The 22091-nt window shown below is 41.5% G+C and overlaps 1 protein-coding gene across 8 annotated transcripts in view; it reads right to left on the bottom strand.

Moving 5' to 3' along the window:
- The window catches only part of STRN (striatin), a 384728-nt gene that overhangs the window by 311473 nt on the left and 51164 nt on the right, over positions 1 to 22091 (bottom strand). For all 8 annotated transcript variants that reach the window (XM_033939118.1, XM_033939120.1, XM_033939119.1 and 5 more), the window contains exons 4-5: positions 8076 to 8154; positions 607 to 774 (exon numbers count right to left, since the gene is read on the bottom strand). In XM_033939118.1, coding sequence (XP_033795009.1) covers positions 607 to 774; positions 8076 to 8154 — 247 coding nt within the window. The remainder of the gene's footprint in view (positions 1 to 606; positions 775 to 8075; positions 8155 to 22091) is intronic.

Below are 22091 nucleotides of genomic sequence, written 5' to 3'. Positions count from 1 at the left end.
GGTCTAGTCACCTGTATTTCAATTTGTAAATCTGGAAGGTTGAAACACAGAAAATATTGAAGTAGAAATCCTTGCAACAGTGTGATCTGACCATTGCAAATACCTAGAACAAAACCAGTGCATGATCTGAGCAAAAAATGAACTCATGCAAATACTTAAATTTCTATTTTTTTCTGATGTGTAGCAGATATACAAATTCAAGAAAATCCTGAGCAGACAAGTGTGATTGCCTTTGCGTTATGAGAATTGCTGGCCATTTCAATGTTATCAGCCCTGCCATTTAAAAGGGATTTTGATAATTTGTACATTGTGAATTTTAATGTTATTTGTGAACTCTAAATTCAGCCCCTATTCATGGACAAGTTAAACTCTCATAGACAGAGCTTTAAAAGTAAAACAAACATATATATGTGCGAATGGATTAATTAAAAAATAAAAAACATAGGTTGAGAGCTTTCAGATCAATATTAAACAGAAGTTATACAGGTATTCAAAAATATTGCAACAATTTGAAGCTTTGAATCAAAAATACAGTTCCTAAAACTACAGTTGTATCATTTTTATTAAAAATCCAACCTACTTTTACTTTCCTAAAATGGAACTCACCCAATCATCACTGCTTCCTGAATTTCAACTTCTGTGCCATTCATTAGAGAGCCTTGGTTCGCATCTGTTCCTCTGTCTGACACATCGCCTGACAGACCCAAAAGCGATCGCACCCGTTTTGATTTTACATCCAAAATAGTATCAGTATAGCCTACCTCCTTTAGGTATCTGTAAGAATAGGAATTAAGTTTGCCATCAGCACTTATGTCACAGCTGCCCTTCTCCCCTGCCCGCCCACCCCCACCAATTTATCTTCGGCATAATACTGAGCACAGTAAAACCAGTACATTAAAAAAAAAAAAGCTAACAAATCATCCTGCTCCAGCTGCAAGGGGTTGACTCTTGTACTACCAGCCTCTACAGACAAAAACTGAAAGTGGCTAACAGTCAGAAATGGACACAATTAACTATTCATTACATTTTACAACCTTACGTTACAGAAAGGCAGCACTTTAAAAAAATACACAGATGAAGTAAGGATGCTAAATAATGTATCACAATTCATTTTTACACAGTATTAATTTCTATCACGTTACTAGACATACCCAGAGTTCTAATCTAATCTAATATTTTTGAGTCGCACAAACCTAAACAGGTTCTAGGCGACTTGAAGAAGGGAAAGGGTAGTTTGGGCAAAGAGGGGAAGTAAGGGAGAAAGGGAGAGAAAAACCTAACCATACTAAGCAAAGGAACAGGTGTGTATGGCTTTCTTGTAAATTTAATTGTCAAAGAGTAGAGTTTTTAGTTTCTTCCAGAATTGTGCATGGTTGGCTTCTGTACTTATTGTCTCTGCGAGATCATTCCAGATTTTGACTCCTAGGAAAGTGAACATGCATTGGAAAATTCTTCTGTACTTGAGATTTTTCGCTGAGGGGAGGTTCAGTTGAATCCTGTTAAGTAGTTGTACATCAAAACATAGAAGAGACAGTCCCTGCTCAAAAGAGCTTGCTATTTGGTAAAAAAAAAAAGCACAACTGGACAAGACAGTACATCTATACACAGTTCTCAGGTGGGGGAATTACAGAGAGATAAGAAGATATTGGTGCGCACGTGAGTTGGAGTTTGGAATTGAAAGCAGCTTCAAAGTGGGCTTTGAGTCTGGATTTGAATACTGCTAGAGATGGAGCTTGACGTACCAAGTCAGGCAGTTTGTTCTAGGCATACAGTGCAGCAAAGTAGAAGGGAAGGAGTTTGGAATTGGCCATAGGAGAAGGCTATGCAATATTTGTGGAAGTCTAAAGATTTCAAATATACATCAAGAAACATGAAGATGAAGTATATCAATTTGTTTTCATCAAGTTCATATTTAAAAAAATAGATGTATCGTGTATATACTGAAATATAAACCAATCCGAATAACACATAGGGAAAGGGATTGGGACTTGAATACAGCTTTTTTGTAGTTATACAACCACATTCAAAGCAGTTTTACATACAGGTACTTCAAGCATTTTCCCTATCTGTCCCGATGGGCTCACAATCTATCTAATGTACCTGGGGCAGTGGAGGATTAAGTGGCTTGCCCAGAGTCACAGGAAGCAGCACGGGGTTTGAATCCACATCATTAGGGCTGTAGGTTGAGGCTGTAGTGCTGAGGCTGTAGTTCTAACCACTGCGCCAGACTCTCCTCCAAGAACATAAAAATTGCCCTACTGGGACAGACCAAAGGTCCATCAAGCCCAGCATCCCATTTCCAACAGAGGCCAACCCAAATCTACCCTTTCCACTCCATTCAGTACTTTATAGACCTCTATCATATCACCCCTGAGCTGCCCCTAGTTCTAGTACAGTGTTACCTTGGTTTACGAGCATAATTCGTTCCAGAAGCATGCTCTTAAACCAAAATACTCGTATATCAAAGCGAGTTTCCCCATAGGAAATAATGGAAACTCGCTTTGATACATCCCCTCCTCCCCCCAAGGCGCTGCTCCCCACCCCCCGCTGGCAAAGGCCCCAAACACACACACAAACCGGCACCCCCCGCCCGAACAACTTGAACTTACCCCACCCCCCCGCTTGGCACCGGCACGCAGTCCACAGGACGTGCCGGTGCCGCTTGAAGATCTTCCTGCCTCTGCCGGGCCTTGAGCATGCATCTGCGCATGCTCAATGCTTTCTGATTCTCCCTCTCACCGAGATTCTCGGAGATCTCCAAGAATATCGGCGAGAGGGAGAATTAGAAGGTCTTGAGCATGCGCAGATGCATGCTCAAGGCCCGGCAGAGGCAGGAAGATCTTCAAGCGGCAACGGCACGTCCTGTGGACTGCGTGCCGGTGGCAGATGCGGGTATAAGTTCAAGTTGTTCAGGGGGGGTGCCTGTTTGAGCGGGGAAGAGCGATGCCGGTTCTCGGGGGGGGGGGGGGGGTTGCTCGCAAATCGAGTCAACACTCGGTTTGCGAGACAAGTTTTGAAAGAATGTTTTGCTCGTCTTGCAAAACCGAGGTTTGACTGTATTTTTGAAAGAGTAAGCAAGCAATTCACATCTACCCTTTCCACGCCACTCAGCACTTTATAGACCTCTATCATATCACCCCTGAGCTATCTCTTCTCCAAGATGAATATCCCAAGCCATTTTAGCCTTTCCTCTTAGGGAATTCGCCCAATACCTTTTTTCATTTTCGTCGCCCTTCTCTGTACCTTTTCTAATTCCACTACATCTTTTTTGAGATATGGCGATCAGAACTGCACACAGTATTTGAGATGCAGCCATACCATGGAACAGTGTTTCTCAATACGCAGTGCGTATGCAGAACTGGTCACTGCCTAGAAAACTGCCCGCTGAAGCCACTGCCAGGGCTCCCTCCTTCTTGACCTTCATCCACCCACCGAAGCCACTGCCAGGGCTCCCTCCTTCTTGCCCGCCTTCCTACACCAAAGCCGACCCAGATGGCTTCCCTCCGATGTCAAAGCTGATGTCAGAAGAAAGCCTTCCAAGTCAGGGGGGAGGGGTGTCCCAGTTACCTCCTTGTTACCTTCTTAGTCCCTGTGAAAGAATCCCTCCTCGCACACAGAATAATTATGGGGTTATGGTTTATGGAAATGCATGTAATGCATATAATTGGCATTTTAATTCTAATTTTAACCTGAAGTTTAATTTTGATATAAATTGAATATTATTTTTATGAAAATACATATCTTTGTGTGAGTTATTGGTGTCAAAAGGTACCCTATATTGAGCCGAGATGCAGTAATCGTACTCAACACACACTCCACCTGCCCTCAGCCATTCTACCCTTTTCTCTCACACACATACATGCCACTTTACCCTCTTAGAATGAGGAAGTGATGATGTTTACTGCGGATAGGCAGACTGGAGAAGCCATTTGTCCTTTGCCATCATATTTCTATGTTACCCTTCTCTCTCCGAGAGCTTGTTGATCTTGCTGTCTCATAAGATTGGGCGTTAAAGATCAAAATCTCTTCTTGTACCTCAACACATTAGTTACTAAAAAATTTAAAAATTTTGTCAGGTGTAATGCTAAACAAACTATATTAAAAAGTTTTGATATCACCTCAGTAAGGCTAATATACAGTCCTGCCACTGGAAAGCACTACTATGCACAAACACACACAAAAAAAAAAAAAAAGGAGTCGGAACCTTACCATATCATCATAAAACAAAAGAACAATCAAACTGATCTACAGTTCAAAGTCAAACAACCAAAACAAGGAGAAAAACTGCAGATACGATGTACAAGGTATAAAACAGGGGTGTCCAACCTGTGGCCCGAGGGACGCATGCGGCCCCATGAAATATTTTGTGCGGCCCCGGTCGAGGGCAATGCGGTGTTTTCCTCTGCTGCCCCCGGGTGTTTACTGTCTTGCCGGCTCCCTCCTCTGTCTTGCATTTGCGTGGCCCCAGAAAAATTTTTTTCGACCAATGCGGCCCAGGGAAGCCAAAAGGTTGGACACCCCTGGTGTAAAAGTTTTATTTTTATTGTAGAAAAGTCAATGTAGCATTCCAGAAAAATTAAAAAAATAAATAAATGGTTCTCTTGTGTGAACCTTGAAAAAATAGACAGCGTAATTTCTCCTGTCCAGCTGCAACGCAAAGGGCTTACAGATAGCGTTGCAGCTGGACAAGAAAAATTACGCCATATATTTTTTCAAGGTTCACTTGTTTTTTAATCAGGTTCTCTGCGTTTTTGTACAATCACATTTCAGACCCCTGAGGAAGGAGTGTTTTCCGAAACAAGGACCATGTCGGGTCCTGTGTACTCGCACAAGACAACCATTTTTTATTTATTTTTTTTTCTGGAATGCTACATTGAATTTTCTTCAATAAAGATAAGACTTTTAAACCTTGTACATCGTATCTGCAGTTTTTCTCCTTGTTTGATCATTTGACCTTACCATATCATAACAGCACTAATTCCTAGGATTCAAAGAATAACTGTGTGCGAAAAATGCACTGTAAATATTATACCATATCCTAAAATACTAATACAACACCTAGTGAGAAAACACAACATTGGGACTGCTGCAAGATTTCTACACAGAAATTACATACTAGCAGAATACCACTTCCTGATCTCTAAACGCAAGACACAGACAGGGGCAACAGAACCTGACAGCGCAATCAGGCCCAACACTATGGAGCAGGACCTACTTTTACTGGAACAATGGTCCAGTACTTGGCAACTAAACTTTAATGCCAAGAAATGTAAAGTAATGCATCTTGGAAGCAGAAATCCATGCAGAACATACACCTTGAACGGTGAAAATTTAACAAGAACTACTGCAGAAAGGGACTTGGGAGTACTCATCCGAAAAGACATGAAAGCTGCAAATCAGGTGGAGAAAGCTTCAGCAAAGGCTAGACAAATGCTGGGTTGCATCAGAAGGAGCTTTATTAGCTGAAAGCCTGAAGTCATACTGCCGTTATACAGATCCATGGCGAGACCGCATCTGGAGTACTGTGTCCAGTTCTGGAGGCCGCATTATCAAAAGGATGTGAAGAGGATGGAGTCGATTCAGAGAATGGCCACTAGGATGGTCTCAGGACTTAAGGATCTCCCATATGAAGAATGTCTGACTAGACTGCGCTTATATTCTCTCGAAGAGCGCAGAGAAAGAGGGGACATGATAGAAACATTCAAATACGTCACGGGCCGCATTCAAGTGGAGGAAGAAATCTTTTTTCTTAAGGGTCTCACAGTGACAAGAGGGCATCCGCTAAAACTTAAAGGGGGAAGATTTCATGGAGACACCAGGAAATACTACTTCACCGAAAGGGTGATTGATCGATGGAATGATCTACTATGCCAGGTGGTCGAGGCCTGTAACGTGCTCGACTTCAAGAGACGATGGGACAGACAAGTGGGGGTCGCTACAGAGTTATGCTTGTAAGATAGATTCTCAAGGGAATGGGGACTCTTGAGTGGGCAGACTTGTTGAGGGAGGTCGGACTTGATAACCGACATCGCTCCCCCTTGCTCCAACCGGCACCCCCGCCTGAACAACTTAAACTTACCCCCCCCACACACACACACACGTCTAGCGCAGGCACAGATCGTGTGCCTAGAAGATCTTCCAGCTTCCGCTTCTGCCTGCATCTGCACATGCTCAAGGACTTCTAATTCTCCCTCTCGCCAAGATTCTCGGCGAGAGGGAGAATCAGAAGTCCTTGAGCATGCGCAGATGCATGCTCAAGGCAGGCAGGCAGGCAGAAGCGGAAGTCGGAAGATCTTCTAGGCACACAATCTGTGCCTGCGCTAGACGGGGGTGGGGGGGAGTAAGTTTAAGTTGTTCAGGTGGGGGGGGCCGGTTCACGTGGGGGGGGGGGCCGGTTGGAGTAAGGGGGAGCGATGTCGGTTATCAGGGGGAGGAGGGTGCTCGCAAATCAAGTCAACACTCGGTTTGCGAGTCAAAAGTTTGCTGAGTGTTTTGCTCGTCTTGCAAAACACTCGCAAACCAGGTTACTCGCAAACTAAGGTTTGACTGTACTAGAGAAACAGAAACCAAAAATCAATATTGATGTGCATTTCCACTCAGCCTTCGCTCAAGCCCATTGCGGCTGAACATGAGGTGAACCTTGCTCCCAAGGGACCGATCCTTGAGCCCCTAAACTAATACTACAAGCTGTCCAAGTGGGTGCACTGCAAAGCAGTCTGCTCCTTGGAAGCAGACTCTTGACCTCAGAGTCTAGCTTTCCCACAGCCAGAACTGTCCCACAAGAGGCATCCTCTGCAGCACTGAAAAGCCTCACAAAGGTTAAATGAAAAGAAACATGATCAGAAAAGACAAGCTTCTACCATTTCGCTTGTAGGAAGACAACTGAGGAATTTGAGGACAGCCCAGGAGGATGGGAGGCAGAGCAAAAGAATGCAAATGAAGTGCCCTACAAGAATTCTTGCGAGGAGGGGTTAACTACCCACAAGTTCAGGAATGGAGTGTGTCACACTAGAATAGCCTTTTCCTTATTGTTTTCTTAGTTTAATCTCAATTTTGTGGTGTGAGGAAGATATTGTGTTTTCCTTTGGATATTTCTTTTTAATCATTAACCCTGTTATGCTTTAATAAGAGTTAACTTGTAAAGATATCTTGAAAGTATAAAAATAAAGTTAAAAAATAACTTTCTCCTTTATTGGGGTGTTTTCATTTGGGGGGAGGGGTTATTTTTTTTTTTTTGTTCTCCGCTTGTTTAAAGACAGATTAAAAGCAGACTGAAAACCCACCTTTTTGATATAGCTTTCAGTCCTTAACCCTACTCCTCTGCCCTCCTCCCGGCCAGTTGATTAACCGTTCCCCTTAACTGTATTCATGACATCCTGTTTGTCTGTCTTGCCTGTTCAGATTGTAAGTTCTTTCGAGCAGGGACTGTTTTCTTACTCTTTGTGACTCTCTACAGCGCTGCGTGCGTCTGGTAGCGCTATAGAAATAATTAATAGTAGTAGTAGTATAAATAAATCTAATCTAAAATCCCTAATATTTAATTTGCTTTCCGCTTGTGTAAAGGTAGATTAAAAATAATAAATCTAATCTAAAATCCCTTAAATTTAAAGGGATAATACCTTTCAAATCTTTAAAAATATACATAAAATTTAAACATGATTGACAATTTCACTAAAAACTACATTTTGTATTTTGACATTATGTGACAGTCTCTGGGAAAAGGTGATAAAAGTAGCAGATCCAAAATGGTGAGAATGGCTGATCTTTCAGGACATGGATATAAAATCAGTCTACAAAAGTTACATGTTTGAACTTCTAGAACTTAACATTTTGCATAAAAGGATGGTGTTTAACTGATGTATTACAAGTTATTCGCTTATATAGAATTCATTAAAATTTCATTTTGTGTTTCTGGAGACTATGAATATAGTGTAATGATATATGTTCTGTTTTAAGCTACCCACTGTCCTTCATACAGCAGAGCAGCATATAAATCAAAAATATAAAATGGAAAGGTATGTAGCTGATTTCTTTTAACTATGATGAGCATGTGTCACCTATATTATAGCACTTACTGTCTGAGTAACTGTCGACCTTGTTTCCATGTTAGTTGGCTGTTCTGAGGAGGTTGTACCTCAATTTCATTCCCTTCATCTGAAAAATAAAATAATTTCTTAGAAAAGTCATTTTGTATTCTCTTAATTTAAGAAAAGATCTGAACATAAAAGTAACGAGTCACTCAGTACTTAAAATATGTTCTTAATCCTAAGAATCAGATGTCAAAGATGTTTTACTTATTTTCTGCCCATGGGAAGATATGCTTGGTAAATCTGGTTTAAAATGTATTTATCTATTTAATTCTTACCACCATGAAATAATATCTTTAACATAATAAAACTAGCAATTCTGAGTGTGTGTAAAGTTATCTGCAGCCGATAACAGCACTAAATTAAATCAAATACAGAAAATTACTAGATACATTTAAGGAAGACTTAGGGGTCCTTTTATCAAGCCGCGCTAGCGGGGTTAGCACGTCGGACATTTCATCACGCGCTAACCCCCACAGCCGGTTAAAAAACTAACACCTGCTCAATGCAGGCGTTAGCGGCTAGCATGGCAGGTGGTTTAACGCGCGGTATTACGCGCATTAAACCCCTACCACAGCTTGATAAAAGGACCCCTTAATTCTTTCTTTGACAAAGTCCTTTTAATATGGTTTAATTATTCATAAAGTTCTATAACAATGCTGACACATGTAGAAATAAATTATGATAGCTTGCTATTAGAACCATACAAGACTATGGCCCAATCACTATGAAGTTCTTTTTGAGAGGTAACTGTTTGGTACTATTTTTGAAACTATAAAGGGAAGATTAGGTTCTTACCTTGATGATCTTTTTTTTTTTAATAGTTATTTTTATTGTAAACTGCAACAACTGCTCAACAAGAAAGTTGGACTTGGGAGAGTCTTTGGACGTCGTGTACCTGGACTTCAGTAAAGCTTTTGACAGTGTCCCACACCGCAGGCTGCTAAGCAAGATGGAATCGATGGGGTTAGGAGAGACACTAACTGCATGGGTCAATGATTGGCTGAGTGGCAGACTTCAGAGGGTGGTGGTTAATGGTACCCTCTCTAAAACATCGGAGGTGACCAGTGGAGTGCCGCAGGGCTCGGTCCTGGGTCCACTCCTTTTCAACATATTCATAGGGGATCTGACTCAAGGGCTTCAAGGTAAAATAACACTATTCGCCGATGACGCCAAACTATGTAATATAGTAAGTGAATGCAGTTTACAGAATTATATGGCGCAGGACCTGCTTACATTGGAAAGTTGGTCCTCAACCTGGCAGCTAGGCTTCAATGCTAAGAAATGTAAGGTCATGCACCTCGGAAGCGGAAATCCATGCAGGACTTACTTCTTGAACGGAGAAACTTTAACTAGGACTTCAGCAGAACGAGATTTAGGAGTAATCATCAGTGCAGACATGAAAACTGCCAATCAAGTGGAGAAGGCTTCATCTAAGGCAAGGCAGATATTGGGTTGTATCAATAGAAGTTTCGTCAGCCGAAAGCCTGAAGTCATAATGCCGTTGTACAGGGCCATGGTGAGACCTCATCTGGAGTACTGTGTGCAATTCTGGAGGCCACATTACAGTAAAGATGTGCGCAGAATTGAATCGGTTCAACGGACGGTCACCAGGATGATCTCGGGGCTCAAGGGTCTCTCGTACGAAGAGAGACTGAACAAATTGCAGCTCTACACTCTTGAGGAACGTAGGGAGAGGGGAGACATGATCGAAACATTTAAGTACCTCACGGGACGTGTCAAAGTGGAAGATGATATTTTCTTTCTCAAGGGACCCTCGGCCACAAGAGGGCACCCGCTCAAACTCAGGGGCGGAAAATTTCATGGCGACACCAGAAAGTATTTCTTCACAGAGAGAGTGGTTGATCATTGGAACAAGCTTCCAGTGCAGGTGATCGAGGCAGACAGCGTGCCAGACTTTAAGAATAAATGGGATACCCATGTGGGATCCCTACGAGGGTCAAGATAAGGAAATTGGGTCATTAGGGCATAGACAGGGGGTGGGTAAGCAGAGTGGGCAGACTTGATGGGCTGTAGCCCTTTTCTGCCGTCATCTTCTATGTTTCTATGTTTCTATGTAACCAGCAGAGCATACATACAAAAGTAATGACAGGATCAGAAAAAAGAAGGCATCCAGCAACAGTAATAAGAACCTAGAACAATGATCTACACAAGATTCAACAGTCTCGTTACAGTTCCCAGTTTCATATTTATTGCCCATAATGGTATGAGCAGTCCCTCATACCATTCCACCATCCATACCGCAGGCACTCTATCCATTGCAACCACCTCCCACCTATTAGCACCATGCACTCTCAATTAGCACCACACAAAGGTTCCACTACCCTAGGGTAAGATCTGAGGAAAGAGTAGAAGAGGAAGGCTCTCCAGGACACAAGAGCAGCAATTTAGTCCAGAGGGCCCTATAACGTAACTGAGCAATCCTTAATGGTGAGTGGGACTTTTGAAGCTCAGATTGAGCCACCTCTCCTATCCGGGCAAGCCAATAAGAATATGAAGACAGTGTGTCAGATGCCCAATGTTATAACAGTTTTTTAACTACCAGGACTGCCAAATAAAAACATTTCCATTGGGGAGAGGAAAAACCAGCACTCAGCAGCTCCCTCTGATTCCCCAGCAGCAACAGGTTATATAGTCCCACAGGATAGGGCACTGCACCACCCGTTCTACCAAGGGAAGGACCCTCAACCAAAGATCGGTGGTAGGGCACTTCAAGAATAGTCATGTGCCTCAGGCCGCGCCCCCAGGTGGGACCTAAGGCTCCAGGGCCTATTCTGATTGGCCCACGCGGCTTAGGCCCCACCAGTAGGCGGAGCTTTGGGACGGATGGGCCAATCCGGCCTCATTCCGTCGTTGGCTGCCTGCCGGACAGGCGGGTTTGGCTCCCGTCTGTCCGGCCAACTACCAAAGGTACGGGGAAGGGGGGTGGGGGTGTCGTGGGGGTCGGCCAGGGGGGTCGCGGGTCGGCTGGGGGGGCGGTCGGAGGTTCTTGGGGGGGGGGCGGTCGTTGGAGGGAGGGGGGTTTGCGTCGAGGGCAGGAGGGCTTGGGATCCCTCCTGCCCGTAATGTAGTGCGGGGTGGGGGTAGGGGGTCGCCGTGGCCAGGAGGGTTTGGGCTCCCTCCTGGCCCGATATTGTCGGGGAGTTGGGGAGTCGGCCGGGCAAGAGGGCTTGGGCTCCCTCTTGCTCCGATCGTGGATGCGGGTGGGAGCGCGTGCGAGCGGTCGTTCGGGGTGGGGGTGCGAGCGGTCCTGCTGGGGGGGTGAATCGGGCGTCGGGCGGGGTGGGAACTATGTAAAAAAAAATTTGTATAACGCGCGAGGGGTATGCGCGGTAGGTAAAAACGCGTATAACGCGCGCGTTATATGCGTGAAAATACGGTACTGTTACCACTGGCTGCTTCTAATTTAGTCGTAGCAGGGTATTTCAATGCTGTAATGGATCCGATTTTGGATAAAAGACCAAGTAGAATTATGAAATCGTTAGGTTTAGATAATTTGGTTCAATCTTGTAATTTAGTTGATATATGGCGTATTCTTCATTTTAATGATCAGGAATTCTCTTTTTGTTCTCAGGTCCACAAATCTTTCTCACGAATTGATTATATATTCATGTCTAATAATATAGCGCAGCGTGTGATGAATGCAGTTATTGATCCCATTGTAATTTCAGACCATGCTGATGTGTGGATTGACTTTCAGAATAATGATATAGTACATTTTAATCCAATTTGGAGATTTGATAATGCTTTACTTGCGGATTCGAACTTTCTGGAAGATCTTAAATTAAAGATGAATGAATTTTTTCAAATTAATAATTCGAACAATATTAATGCTGAGATATTGTGGGACGCGTTTAAAGCAACAATAAGAGGAAATATTATTTCATATTCAGCATTTATTAAAAAACAACTTAAAAAACAATATACTGATTTGGAAAAACAAATTAAAATATTAGAAAATAAATTAATTGAGAAATGGGGAGTTGGCCGGATCCAAGATGGCGATCTGAGACAGGACGCGCTGAGCTGCGTGTCCCAGGATTGTGCCTTTTCAATTTCCTTAACGGTAATTACTTACCGCGATGCCGAAGAGACGGGGCCAGAGTGCCGCTTCTGCCTCGCGGCGTCCTGGAGCCCCGGGTCTCGGGAATATTCAAGATTTACTGCGGCGCATGCAGGAGGTCGCAGCGACGTCGGATGGCGGCCCGCTGACAACACAGGGAGGCGAAACCAACGTGGATGCTCCTGGGCCCGACACCACACTGAGCCCCGATGTTAGGGCACCACCCCCGCAACCCCAGACGACCAGCTCTCCCAGGGGCGGGGAGACCCCGGATTCATTGGTTTTCTCCTCTCCAGAGGCAATTAAGGATCCACTGGAGAGCTTGGAGGCTGGGGCCCACTTTTCTAGGGCCCCCATGGAGATATCTGGGGGAATATCATCTCAACATGAGGGGGAAGGGCTGAAGACATCCCCCGAAGGACTTCAGAATGGTGAGAACTCTACATTTACACAAATTTCAACTGAATTGATTAAACCTGCAGAAGTGACTTTAGACTCTATCTGGGACTTAATGGCTGGTTTTGTTAAAAATATTACTCCTACACTTCAACAAATTGAAGGAAAAATTAAGGAACATGATAAGAAATTGAAGGATTTAAGAGAAGAAACAAATACTTCTAACTCATCTGTTCAAAAAATAGAAAAAGAAATTGTATCATTGAAACAAATTCAAGAGGCCTTAGTTAAAGACAATATTAGCCTAAGGAAGAAGACTGAAATGCTTGAGAATAATTCACGCAGTAATAATTTAAGGTTAATTAACTTTCCAAGACTTGAGTTAGTAACACCTAGAGATATGCTTAAGAGATATCTAGTAGAGAACTTAGAGATACCCGAAGATTCATTACCACCATTTTCACGGGTTTATTATTTGCCTGATAAAGAACAAAATCAACAACTAAAAGAAAAACCTTCAGATCAAGAACTTCTAAATATATCACAGATATTAGAAACATCTGAGAAGGATTTAGCATCACCAGCCACCATGATTATTACTTTAGCTTTGCCAATTGATAAAACATGGTTGTTAAAACTTTTCTTTAAAAATAGACAAAAAAGCTTTCTTGGTTATAAAATACAAATGTTCCCAGATTTGGCACGGGAGACGCAAAGGCGCCGCCGTGAATTTCTTCTTTTGAAACCTGGGGTTTTATCTTTGGGGGCAACCTTTTATTTGAGACATCCGTGTAAATGTATTGTATATCACCGTACTCTTAAATATGTGTTTTTTGAACCATCACAATTGACAAATTTCGTGGCTATGTCTCGCCTGAATGTTAACAATCTTTGAGCCCTATATTTAGGATATTGTGACCCTATCTCAGTGCTATAGTTCTCAGTTTCTTTTATAATTTTCTTTTTAGATAATTTCACCAATTTTCTATAATTCTTGGATCCTAATTGTGGACTTGAGCATAAATAGTATATTTGTTTAATTTAAGATTTATATTGCTTTGTATTTGATATCTATCCTATTCTTGCTTTCTGTACAAGTGTAATACTTGAAATTTAAGTTGAAAATAATAAATAAATAAATAAAAGAAAAAAAAAAAAAGAGAAATGGGAACATAATACATTACAAAATTTATTAAAAGTAAAAGCGAAATATAATGAGATTTCTTCTCAATTTGTGAGGAAAGATATCTTCTATAAGCAAGTTCAGTACTATGGTAATTCAAACAAAGCTGGAAGATTATTAGCAAATTTTCTTAAAGCAAAAAAAGGAAATCTAAGATTATTGTAATTAAAGATACACAAGGCAATACACACACTAACACCAAAGATATTTTAATACAGTTTCTTGATTTTTATAAAGATTTATATTCTTTTGAATCTTATGAAAATAAAGAACAAGATGGGTTAAATTTCTTAAATTCATTTATTGGACCAAATGTTCCGGATCAAATAAAACGAAGTTTTGAAGATCCTATATCTTTAAAAGAAATAGAATCAGCATTGAAGTCTCTTAGAGTTGGATCCGCTCCGGGTGGTGATGGTTATACTGTTGAATTTTATAAAACATTTCAAAATATTATCTTACCATACTTATTAAATTTGTATCAATACCAAATAAATAATGGGAATATATCAGGTACTATGGCTGATTCGGTAATTATTGTCTTACCAAAAACAAACAGGGATCCTACCTTGGTTTCAAATTACAGGTCTATCTCTTTATTAAATGTAGATGGTAAGTTGATTGCTAAAGTATTAGCAATAAGATTGGCAAAAGCTCTTCCTTTTATTATTGATGTACACCAAACAGGATTTATTGCTAAAAGACACTCATCAAATAATACTAGATTAGCATTTCACTCTTTAAATTTAGCGAAAAATATGAATGATCCAGCTTTTATGGTATCTTTAGATGCAGAAAAAGCATTTGATAGAGTGGAATGGAGTTATATGTATCAAGCTCTGGAATGGTTTGGAATAGGCCCCGGTTTTATTAAAATGATTCAGACTTTGTATAGCTCTCCTGGTGCAAGATTATATATTAATAACAATTTATCAGATAGATTTAACTTGCGTAGGGGAGTTAGACAAGGATGTCCTTTGTCCCCCTTACTTTTTGATGTTGTTTTAGAACCCTTATTAATTGCAATTAATCAAACTAAGGAGATAAAGGGAATCCCATTTTCTTACTGGGAATTTAAACTTTCTGCATATGCAGATGATATATTATTATATTTAAGAGAACCGGGGAATACTGTTCCAAGTTTACTTAATCTTCTAGAGAAATTTGGAAAATTTTCTGGATATAAAATTAATTGGAGTAAATCGGAAATTCTTCCAATTAATGTTCACTGTACCAAAGGATTATTTGATTCATATTCATTTATTTGGAAAGAGGACGGGTTAAAATATTTAGGAATTATTATCAAAAATACAATTGATGATACTGTCAAAGAAAATGAAAAACTTTTATTAAAAAAAATAACATAAATGTGTGAGCAATGGAATCCTTTACATCTTTCTTGGTGGGGAAGAGTTCAAACAATTAAAATGATGATATTGCCTGTGGTTTGTTATCAAATGAGTATGATACCAATATTTTTTCAGGGGTCATTCTATAAAAAGTTAAACAATATTCTTACAAAATTTGTTTGGTTTGGGAAAAGACCCAGAATTGCTTTAGTATCTTTACAAAGACCAATTGTGGAGGGAGGGGTAAATTTTCCAAATTTTTATAGGTACCATCAAGCCTATATTCTAAGACAGGGTATGTATTGGATCCTCCCAGATCTCATGGAGAATGTGCCAGATTGGCTATATCTAGAATGGCGGCTCCTGTTCCCATATAGTAAAAACAAGTGGAATTGTCCAATAAGAAAAGGTGCAACAAATAAAGATGTCTTTCAACTCATCTGGATAATCAGGTTATTCTTTATTCTTCCAAAAATACTCGACCCTACGGCCTGCGTCAGGAGTCTTGGAGATCTTTGGGTATAAATAACCACGAGTATGGACCACTTTAGAAAACTGTATATATCAGAACGTCGTCGTGTCAATACTTACTGTAAAGTAAAAATCGATTTTTACTTTACAGTAAGTATTGACACGACGACGTTCTGATATTGACACGACGACGTTCTGAAATATACAGTTTTCTAAAGTGGTCCATACTCATGGTTATTTATACCCAAAGATCTCCAAGACTCCTGACGCAGGCCGTAGGGCCAAAACATGTATATGTCGGGTCGAGTATTTTTGGAAGAATAAAGAATAACCTGATTATCCAGATGAGTTGAAAGACATCTTTATTTGTTGCACCTTTTCTTATTGGACAATTCCACTTGTTTTTACTATTCTGTTTCCTGTGGATTTGTTTCCCCTGTGTTTTAGGCTCCTGTTCCCATTACATTTAGAACATCCAATTAGTATAAAAATGCCTAGACGATATAAGGATAACAGAATTCTATTGGATACTTGGAAGACATTAAGATATATTAGTAATCTATCACCAGAGCCAATTGCCAAATCATTAAATCAATCTATTTGGGTAAACTCCAGGATCAAGATTGGCGGATACAAAATCGTCTGGAAACAATGGATAATTGCAGGTATACGAACATTGAATGATGTTATTTCAGAAGGATCAATGCTTAGTTTTTCACAATTGCAACATAAATTTGGATTAAATAAAACACAATATTTTAAATGGATGCAAATGAAGCAAGCTATTCAGGTAGGGTTCCCTGAATGGAAAGACCCAATATAGTCTGCAGGTTCTATGTTTCCAGGCGGATTTTTTGGGTCACCAAGCCGCAAAATGGTATAAATTGTTATATGGATTTTTAAATAAAAAAAGAAAACTGGACTTAGGGATATTTGGAGTATTGAGATTGGTCAGACAATTTCTGAGTCTCAATGGCCACGATTTTGGTCCTGGAGATTAAGATCTACAAAGTCAGCATCTATGAGTCAAACTTGGATGTTTTTGTTACATAGAGCTTTATGGACCCCTACGCATTTACAAAAGATAGATAGTACTAGATCTAATAGATGCTGGCATTGCAGAGTAGAAGTTGGGACATTAGACCACTTAATTTTTTTTTGTCCCTGTGTTAATGCATTTTGGAAACTAATTTGGCCCCAAATTAATGAATTACTAGAAAATCATGTAGGACTCTCATATGATACTATACTATTTGGTACAGCAATGAGAACTCAGAGTCCGATTTCAGCAAACAATAACAAACTATTATTAATATTGACAGGGGTCGCCATGCAACAAATAACTCAAAATTGGAAGGATTATACCAAATTAAATTATACATTTTGGTGGAATTCAGTCTGTCATATATACAAAATGGAAAAAACAATAGCATTACAACAGGGAAATATTCATAATTTTAAGAAAATTTAGGAACCATTGACTCGTTATTCCAATGATCAGATTTCATAGCACATTAGTAATAGTTTTATTAGATTGGGGAGGGGATTGTATATTATGTGGAATTAAGAAATGAAAAAAGGGGAGGGTTATATTTTATGTGATAAGATGAATTATTTGTAATCACAATTTTCATGTATTAATTGAAGATAATATGTATAATTCAAATATTGTAAGAATGCAAAAATTTATAAATAAAAATTAAAAAAAAAAAAAAAAAAAAAGAAAATCCCAGAGAAGGATCGAGATTGTCTGGCAAAGTTAAGCAAGAAAATGGAATAGATTCTGCACTGTTCACGGAGGAAAGTGTTTATGAACAACTTGAAAAACTGAAGGTGGACAAAGCGATGGGACCGGACGAGATCCATCCCAGAATACTGAGGGAGCTCAGAGAGGTTCTGGCGGTCCTATTAAAGACTTGTTCAACAAATCTCTGGAGACGGGAGAAGAGCGGATGTGGTCCCTATTCACAAAAGTGGTCACAGAGATGAAGCTGGAAACTACAGGCTGGTAAGCCTCATTTCAGTTTTTGAAAAATAATGGAAGTGTTGCTGAAAGAAAGGATAGTGAACTTCTAGAATCTAATAGGTTACAGCAGGGGTCTCAAAGTCTCTCCTAGAGAGCCACAATCCAGTCAGGTTTTCAGGATTTCCCCAATGAATATGCATGAGATCTATGTGCATGCACTGCTTTCAATGCGTATTCATTGGAGAAATAGAGCAAGAAACATCGTTATTCACATTGTCAAATGTGACTCGGACAAGAGGTCATGGACTGAAACTGAGAGGCACCAGGCCCAGGACAAATATTAGGAAGTTCTGTTTCGCATGAGTGGTGGACGCTTGGAACGCTCTCCCTGAGGAGGTCGTGATGGAGACCAGCATTCTGGGATTCAAGAGCAAGTTGGATGCACACCTTCTTGCAAATCATATTGGGGGATACAAGTAAACAAGGTTTCTCAGCAGGGAACACCTGGCTTGGCCTACGATGGTGCGGTTCGCAGGACTGTTTGGACCTAGAGTCTGATCCGGCGAAGCCATTTCTTATGTTCTTATGTTTCTTATGTTCTTAAATCCTGGAAACCCGACAGGATTGTGGCCCTCAAGGAGGGACTTTAAGATCCCTGGGTTACAGGATCCGAGGCAACATGGCTTTACTAAAGGTAAATTATGCCAAACGAACCCAATTTAAGTTTTTGATTGGGTGACCAGAGAACTGGATCGAGGACATATGCTAGATGTCATTTGCTTAGATTTCAGCAAAGCCTTTGACACGGTTCCTCATAGGAGGCTCTTGAACTAACTTGAAGGGCTGAAGTTAGGACACAAAGTGGTGTACTGGATTAGAAACTGATTGTCGGATAGATGCCAGAGGGTGGTGGTTAATGGAAGTCGCTCTGAGGAAGGAAAGGTGAGTAGTGGAGTCCCTCAGGGACCGATCCTGTTCAGTATATTTGTGAGTGACATTGCTGAAGGGATAAGAAGGTAAAGTTTGCCTTTTTGCGGATGATACCAAGATTTGTAACAGAGTAGACACCGTGGAGGGAGTGGAAAACATGAAAAAGATCTGCAAAAGTTAGAGGAATGGTCTAATATCTGGCAACTAAAATTCAATGCACAGAAATGCAGAGTAATGCATTTGGGGATTAATAATCAGAAGGAACCGTATATGCTGGGAGGGGAGAGGCTGATATACACGGAGGGGGGGATAGTGTCTGAAGATCTAAAGACGAAAAACAGTGTGACAAGGCGGTGGCTGCTGTCAGAAGGATGCTGGGCTGTATAAAGATAGGCATGACCAGTAGAAGAAAGAAGGTGTTGATACCCCTGTACAGGTCGTTGGTGAGGCCCCACTTGGAGTATTGTGTTCAGTTTTAGAGACCATATCTGGCGAAGGATGCAAGAAGACTTGAAGCGGTCCAGAGGAGGGCGACAAAAATGCTAGGAGATTTGCGCCAAACGACCTATGAGGAGAGACTGGAAGCCCTGAATATGTATACCCTAGAGCAGGGGTAGGCAATTCCGGTCCTTGAGAGCCGGAGCCAGGTCAGGATATCCACAATGAATATGTATGAGATGGATTTGCATGCACTGCCTCCTTGAGATGCAAATCTATCTCATGCATATTTATTGTGGATATCCTGAAAACCTGACCTGGCTCCAGCTCTCGAGGACTAGAATTGCCTACCCCTGCTCTAGAGGAAAGGAGGGACAGGGGAGATATGATTCAGATGTTCAAGTACTTGAAAGGTATTAACGCAGAACAAAATCTTTTCTAGAGAAAGGAAAATGATAAAACCAGAGGGCATAATTTGAGGCTGAGGGGTGGGAGACTCAAGAGCAATGTAAGGAAATTCTTCTTTACAGAGAGGGTGGATGCCTGGAATGCGCTCCCGATAGAGGTGGTGGAGAGAAAAATGGTGACGGAGTTCAAAAAAGCGTGGGATGAACACAGAGGATCTAGAATCAGAAAATAATAGTAAATATTGAAACACTAAAGCCAGTACTGGGCAGACTTGCACGGTCTGTGTCTGTATATGGCCTTTTGGTTGAGAATGGGCTGGGGAGAACTTCAATGACTGGGAAGGTGTAGATGGGCTGGAGTGAGCTTTGACAGAGACTTCAGTAGTTGGAACCTAAGCACAGTACCGGGCAGAGCTTTAGATACTTGCCCAGAAATAGGTAAGAAGAAAAAAAATTTAAATTGAATCAGGTTGGGTAGACTGGATGGACCATTTGGGTCTTTATCTGCCGTCATCTCATATGTTACTATGTATATCACACCAATGTAAATATATTTACATTACCTATATATTTCCAGTGCCTCTTCCTTGCCCCGCAGAGCCTGCAAATGTGTGGCTGTAATTTGACCTTTGAATTTAATATTATCTTTAACATATAACGCCTACTCCCCCTCCTTTTCTTCCTACCCTGTCTTTCCTGAAGAGATTATAGCCCAGTATAACTACATCCCAGTCATTGTCCTCCATGAACCACATCTCTGTGATCGCCACTATATCCAACTCATCTTCTTCCACCACAGCTTCTAGATCAGACATGGGCAACTCCGGTCCTCAAGGGCCAGAATCCAATCGGTTTTTCAGGATTTTCTCAATGAATATGCATGAGATCTATTTGCATGCACTGTTTTCAATGCATATTCATTGGGGAAATTCTGAAAACCGACTGGATTCTGGCCCTCGAGGACCGGAGTTGCCTACCCCTGTTCTAGATCCAGAATCTTGTTTCCCATACTTCGAGCATTAGTATATACCGCTTTCCAGACATTGCCCTCTTTTCCTGTCTGTGTAGAGGTATTCAGTGATTTACTTACCCGAGGGCTTATACCACCCTCTCCCATCATTTCTAGTTTAAAGCCCTATTCGGTAGATTAGCCAACCTGCTGCCAAAGACACTTCTTCCCTTCTTTGATAGATGTATACCATCCCTGCTGAGCAACCCTTGAAAAATCATCTCATGGGCCAGGAAGACCAAAAACTCTTGGTGACACTATCCACGTAACCACACATTCATCTCCAGGATGCGTGCTTCTCTGACCCGAGAGAATGAAAGAATTGCTTTGTAAAACAGGAGATAGAGCCAATACCAAGAATAGGATAAAGAGAAACTATATACTTTAAAAGAACATATCAACTTAAAATTCTGTCCGTAAGTAGCAAATAAACAAACTGGCTCTGTGCCAAGAAAGGAGCCACAACTGCATCCAAAAGTTGAAATGGTCCTGTGTAGCGCCACATGAAGGAGTCCAGGAGACATCAAAATGCCTCCCCTAAAATTAATTTTTGCCTCCTCCAAAGCAGCAAAATGCACTAGAAGGTTGTGGCTACTGGAAGCAAAGGAATGATGGCCGAAGGATATCCTGATTATCTGGGACCCGGACTCACTTTGTCAGAAATACTGCCCACAGATTTCGCTCCCCCTAGCAGAGACCAGGCTATGATCAGTCATAAAGGCTAGGGAGACAATAAAACCCCAGAGATAGGAATCCCATTTGAAGCCCACGGGCCAGACTACTGGACCCAGTCAGGAGAAGATAAGAAGAATAGAGATCACTGATCTAGGGAGTACTAACCTCTGGGAGAACACCAGTCTGGAGAAGATAAGAAGAATAGAGATCACTGATCTAGGGAGTACTAACCTCTGGGAGAACACCAGTCTGGAGAAGATAAGAAGAATAGAGATCACTGATCTAGGGAGTACTGACCTCTGGGCGAACACCAGTCTGGAGGGGGAAGAATAAAGAATCACATAGCCAGCAAGAGAGCTCAGGAAAATGCTGACAACATCAGTGGACAGAAATGCCAGGAGAGGGCACCGATCACCCCTTCAGGAGGCACAGAAACTGAGAAGGGCACCCAAGAAAAAGGCACCAGAGAAGAGTCACTCCACCAGCAAGGCCTGAATTATAACCTGTCAAAATGGAAGAGTTGGGAAACTGGAGCTCTCCTGGAGCTCTCCGCAAGAAGCAGGTTGGAAGGAATGCAAGACCCAAAAGGAGGCTTGCATGTATTGTGACTATTGCCTAGACCAGTGGTTCCCAACCTTGTCCACCAGCCACTCAGGTTTTCAGGATAGTCCTAATGAATATGCATGGAGAAGATTTGCATGCCTGTCATCTCCATTATATGCAAATCTCTCTCATGATAATCATTAGGGTTATCCCGAAAACCCAACTGGCTGCTGGTCCTCCAGGACAGGGTTGGGAACCACTTGCCTAGGCCAAACCAGAAGACCTATGTATACAGGGATGATAGAGGCAACTCAAAGAATGGTAGAAAGATGTGCCAACCATGCAATACCTGCTGGCAGGCCCTAACGAGCACCCTGGTTCTTCTGAGCTGTCCAACTCCCTTCCTGAGTGGAAGGATGCCGCATCATATCAGCTCCATAATATTGCAAAGTCTCCCTATGCTGCTGGAAACCAAATGTATACTGCCTGCAAACTAAGTTCTCATGTCTCTCTAGCATGTCCAACGTGTTAGCGACACTAGAGCACAAATTGG

Source organism: Geotrypetes seraphini, chromosome 3 (genome assembly GCF_902459505.1).
Source record: "Geotrypetes seraphini chromosome 3, aGeoSer1.1, whole genome shotgun sequence".
Classification (NCBI taxonomy): domain Eukaryota; kingdom Metazoa; phylum Chordata; class Amphibia; order Gymnophiona; family Dermophiidae; genus Geotrypetes; species Geotrypetes seraphini.
The sequence above is the reverse complement of the archived record's forward strand: the minus strand, read 5'-3'. Positions and strand labels throughout refer to the sequence as shown.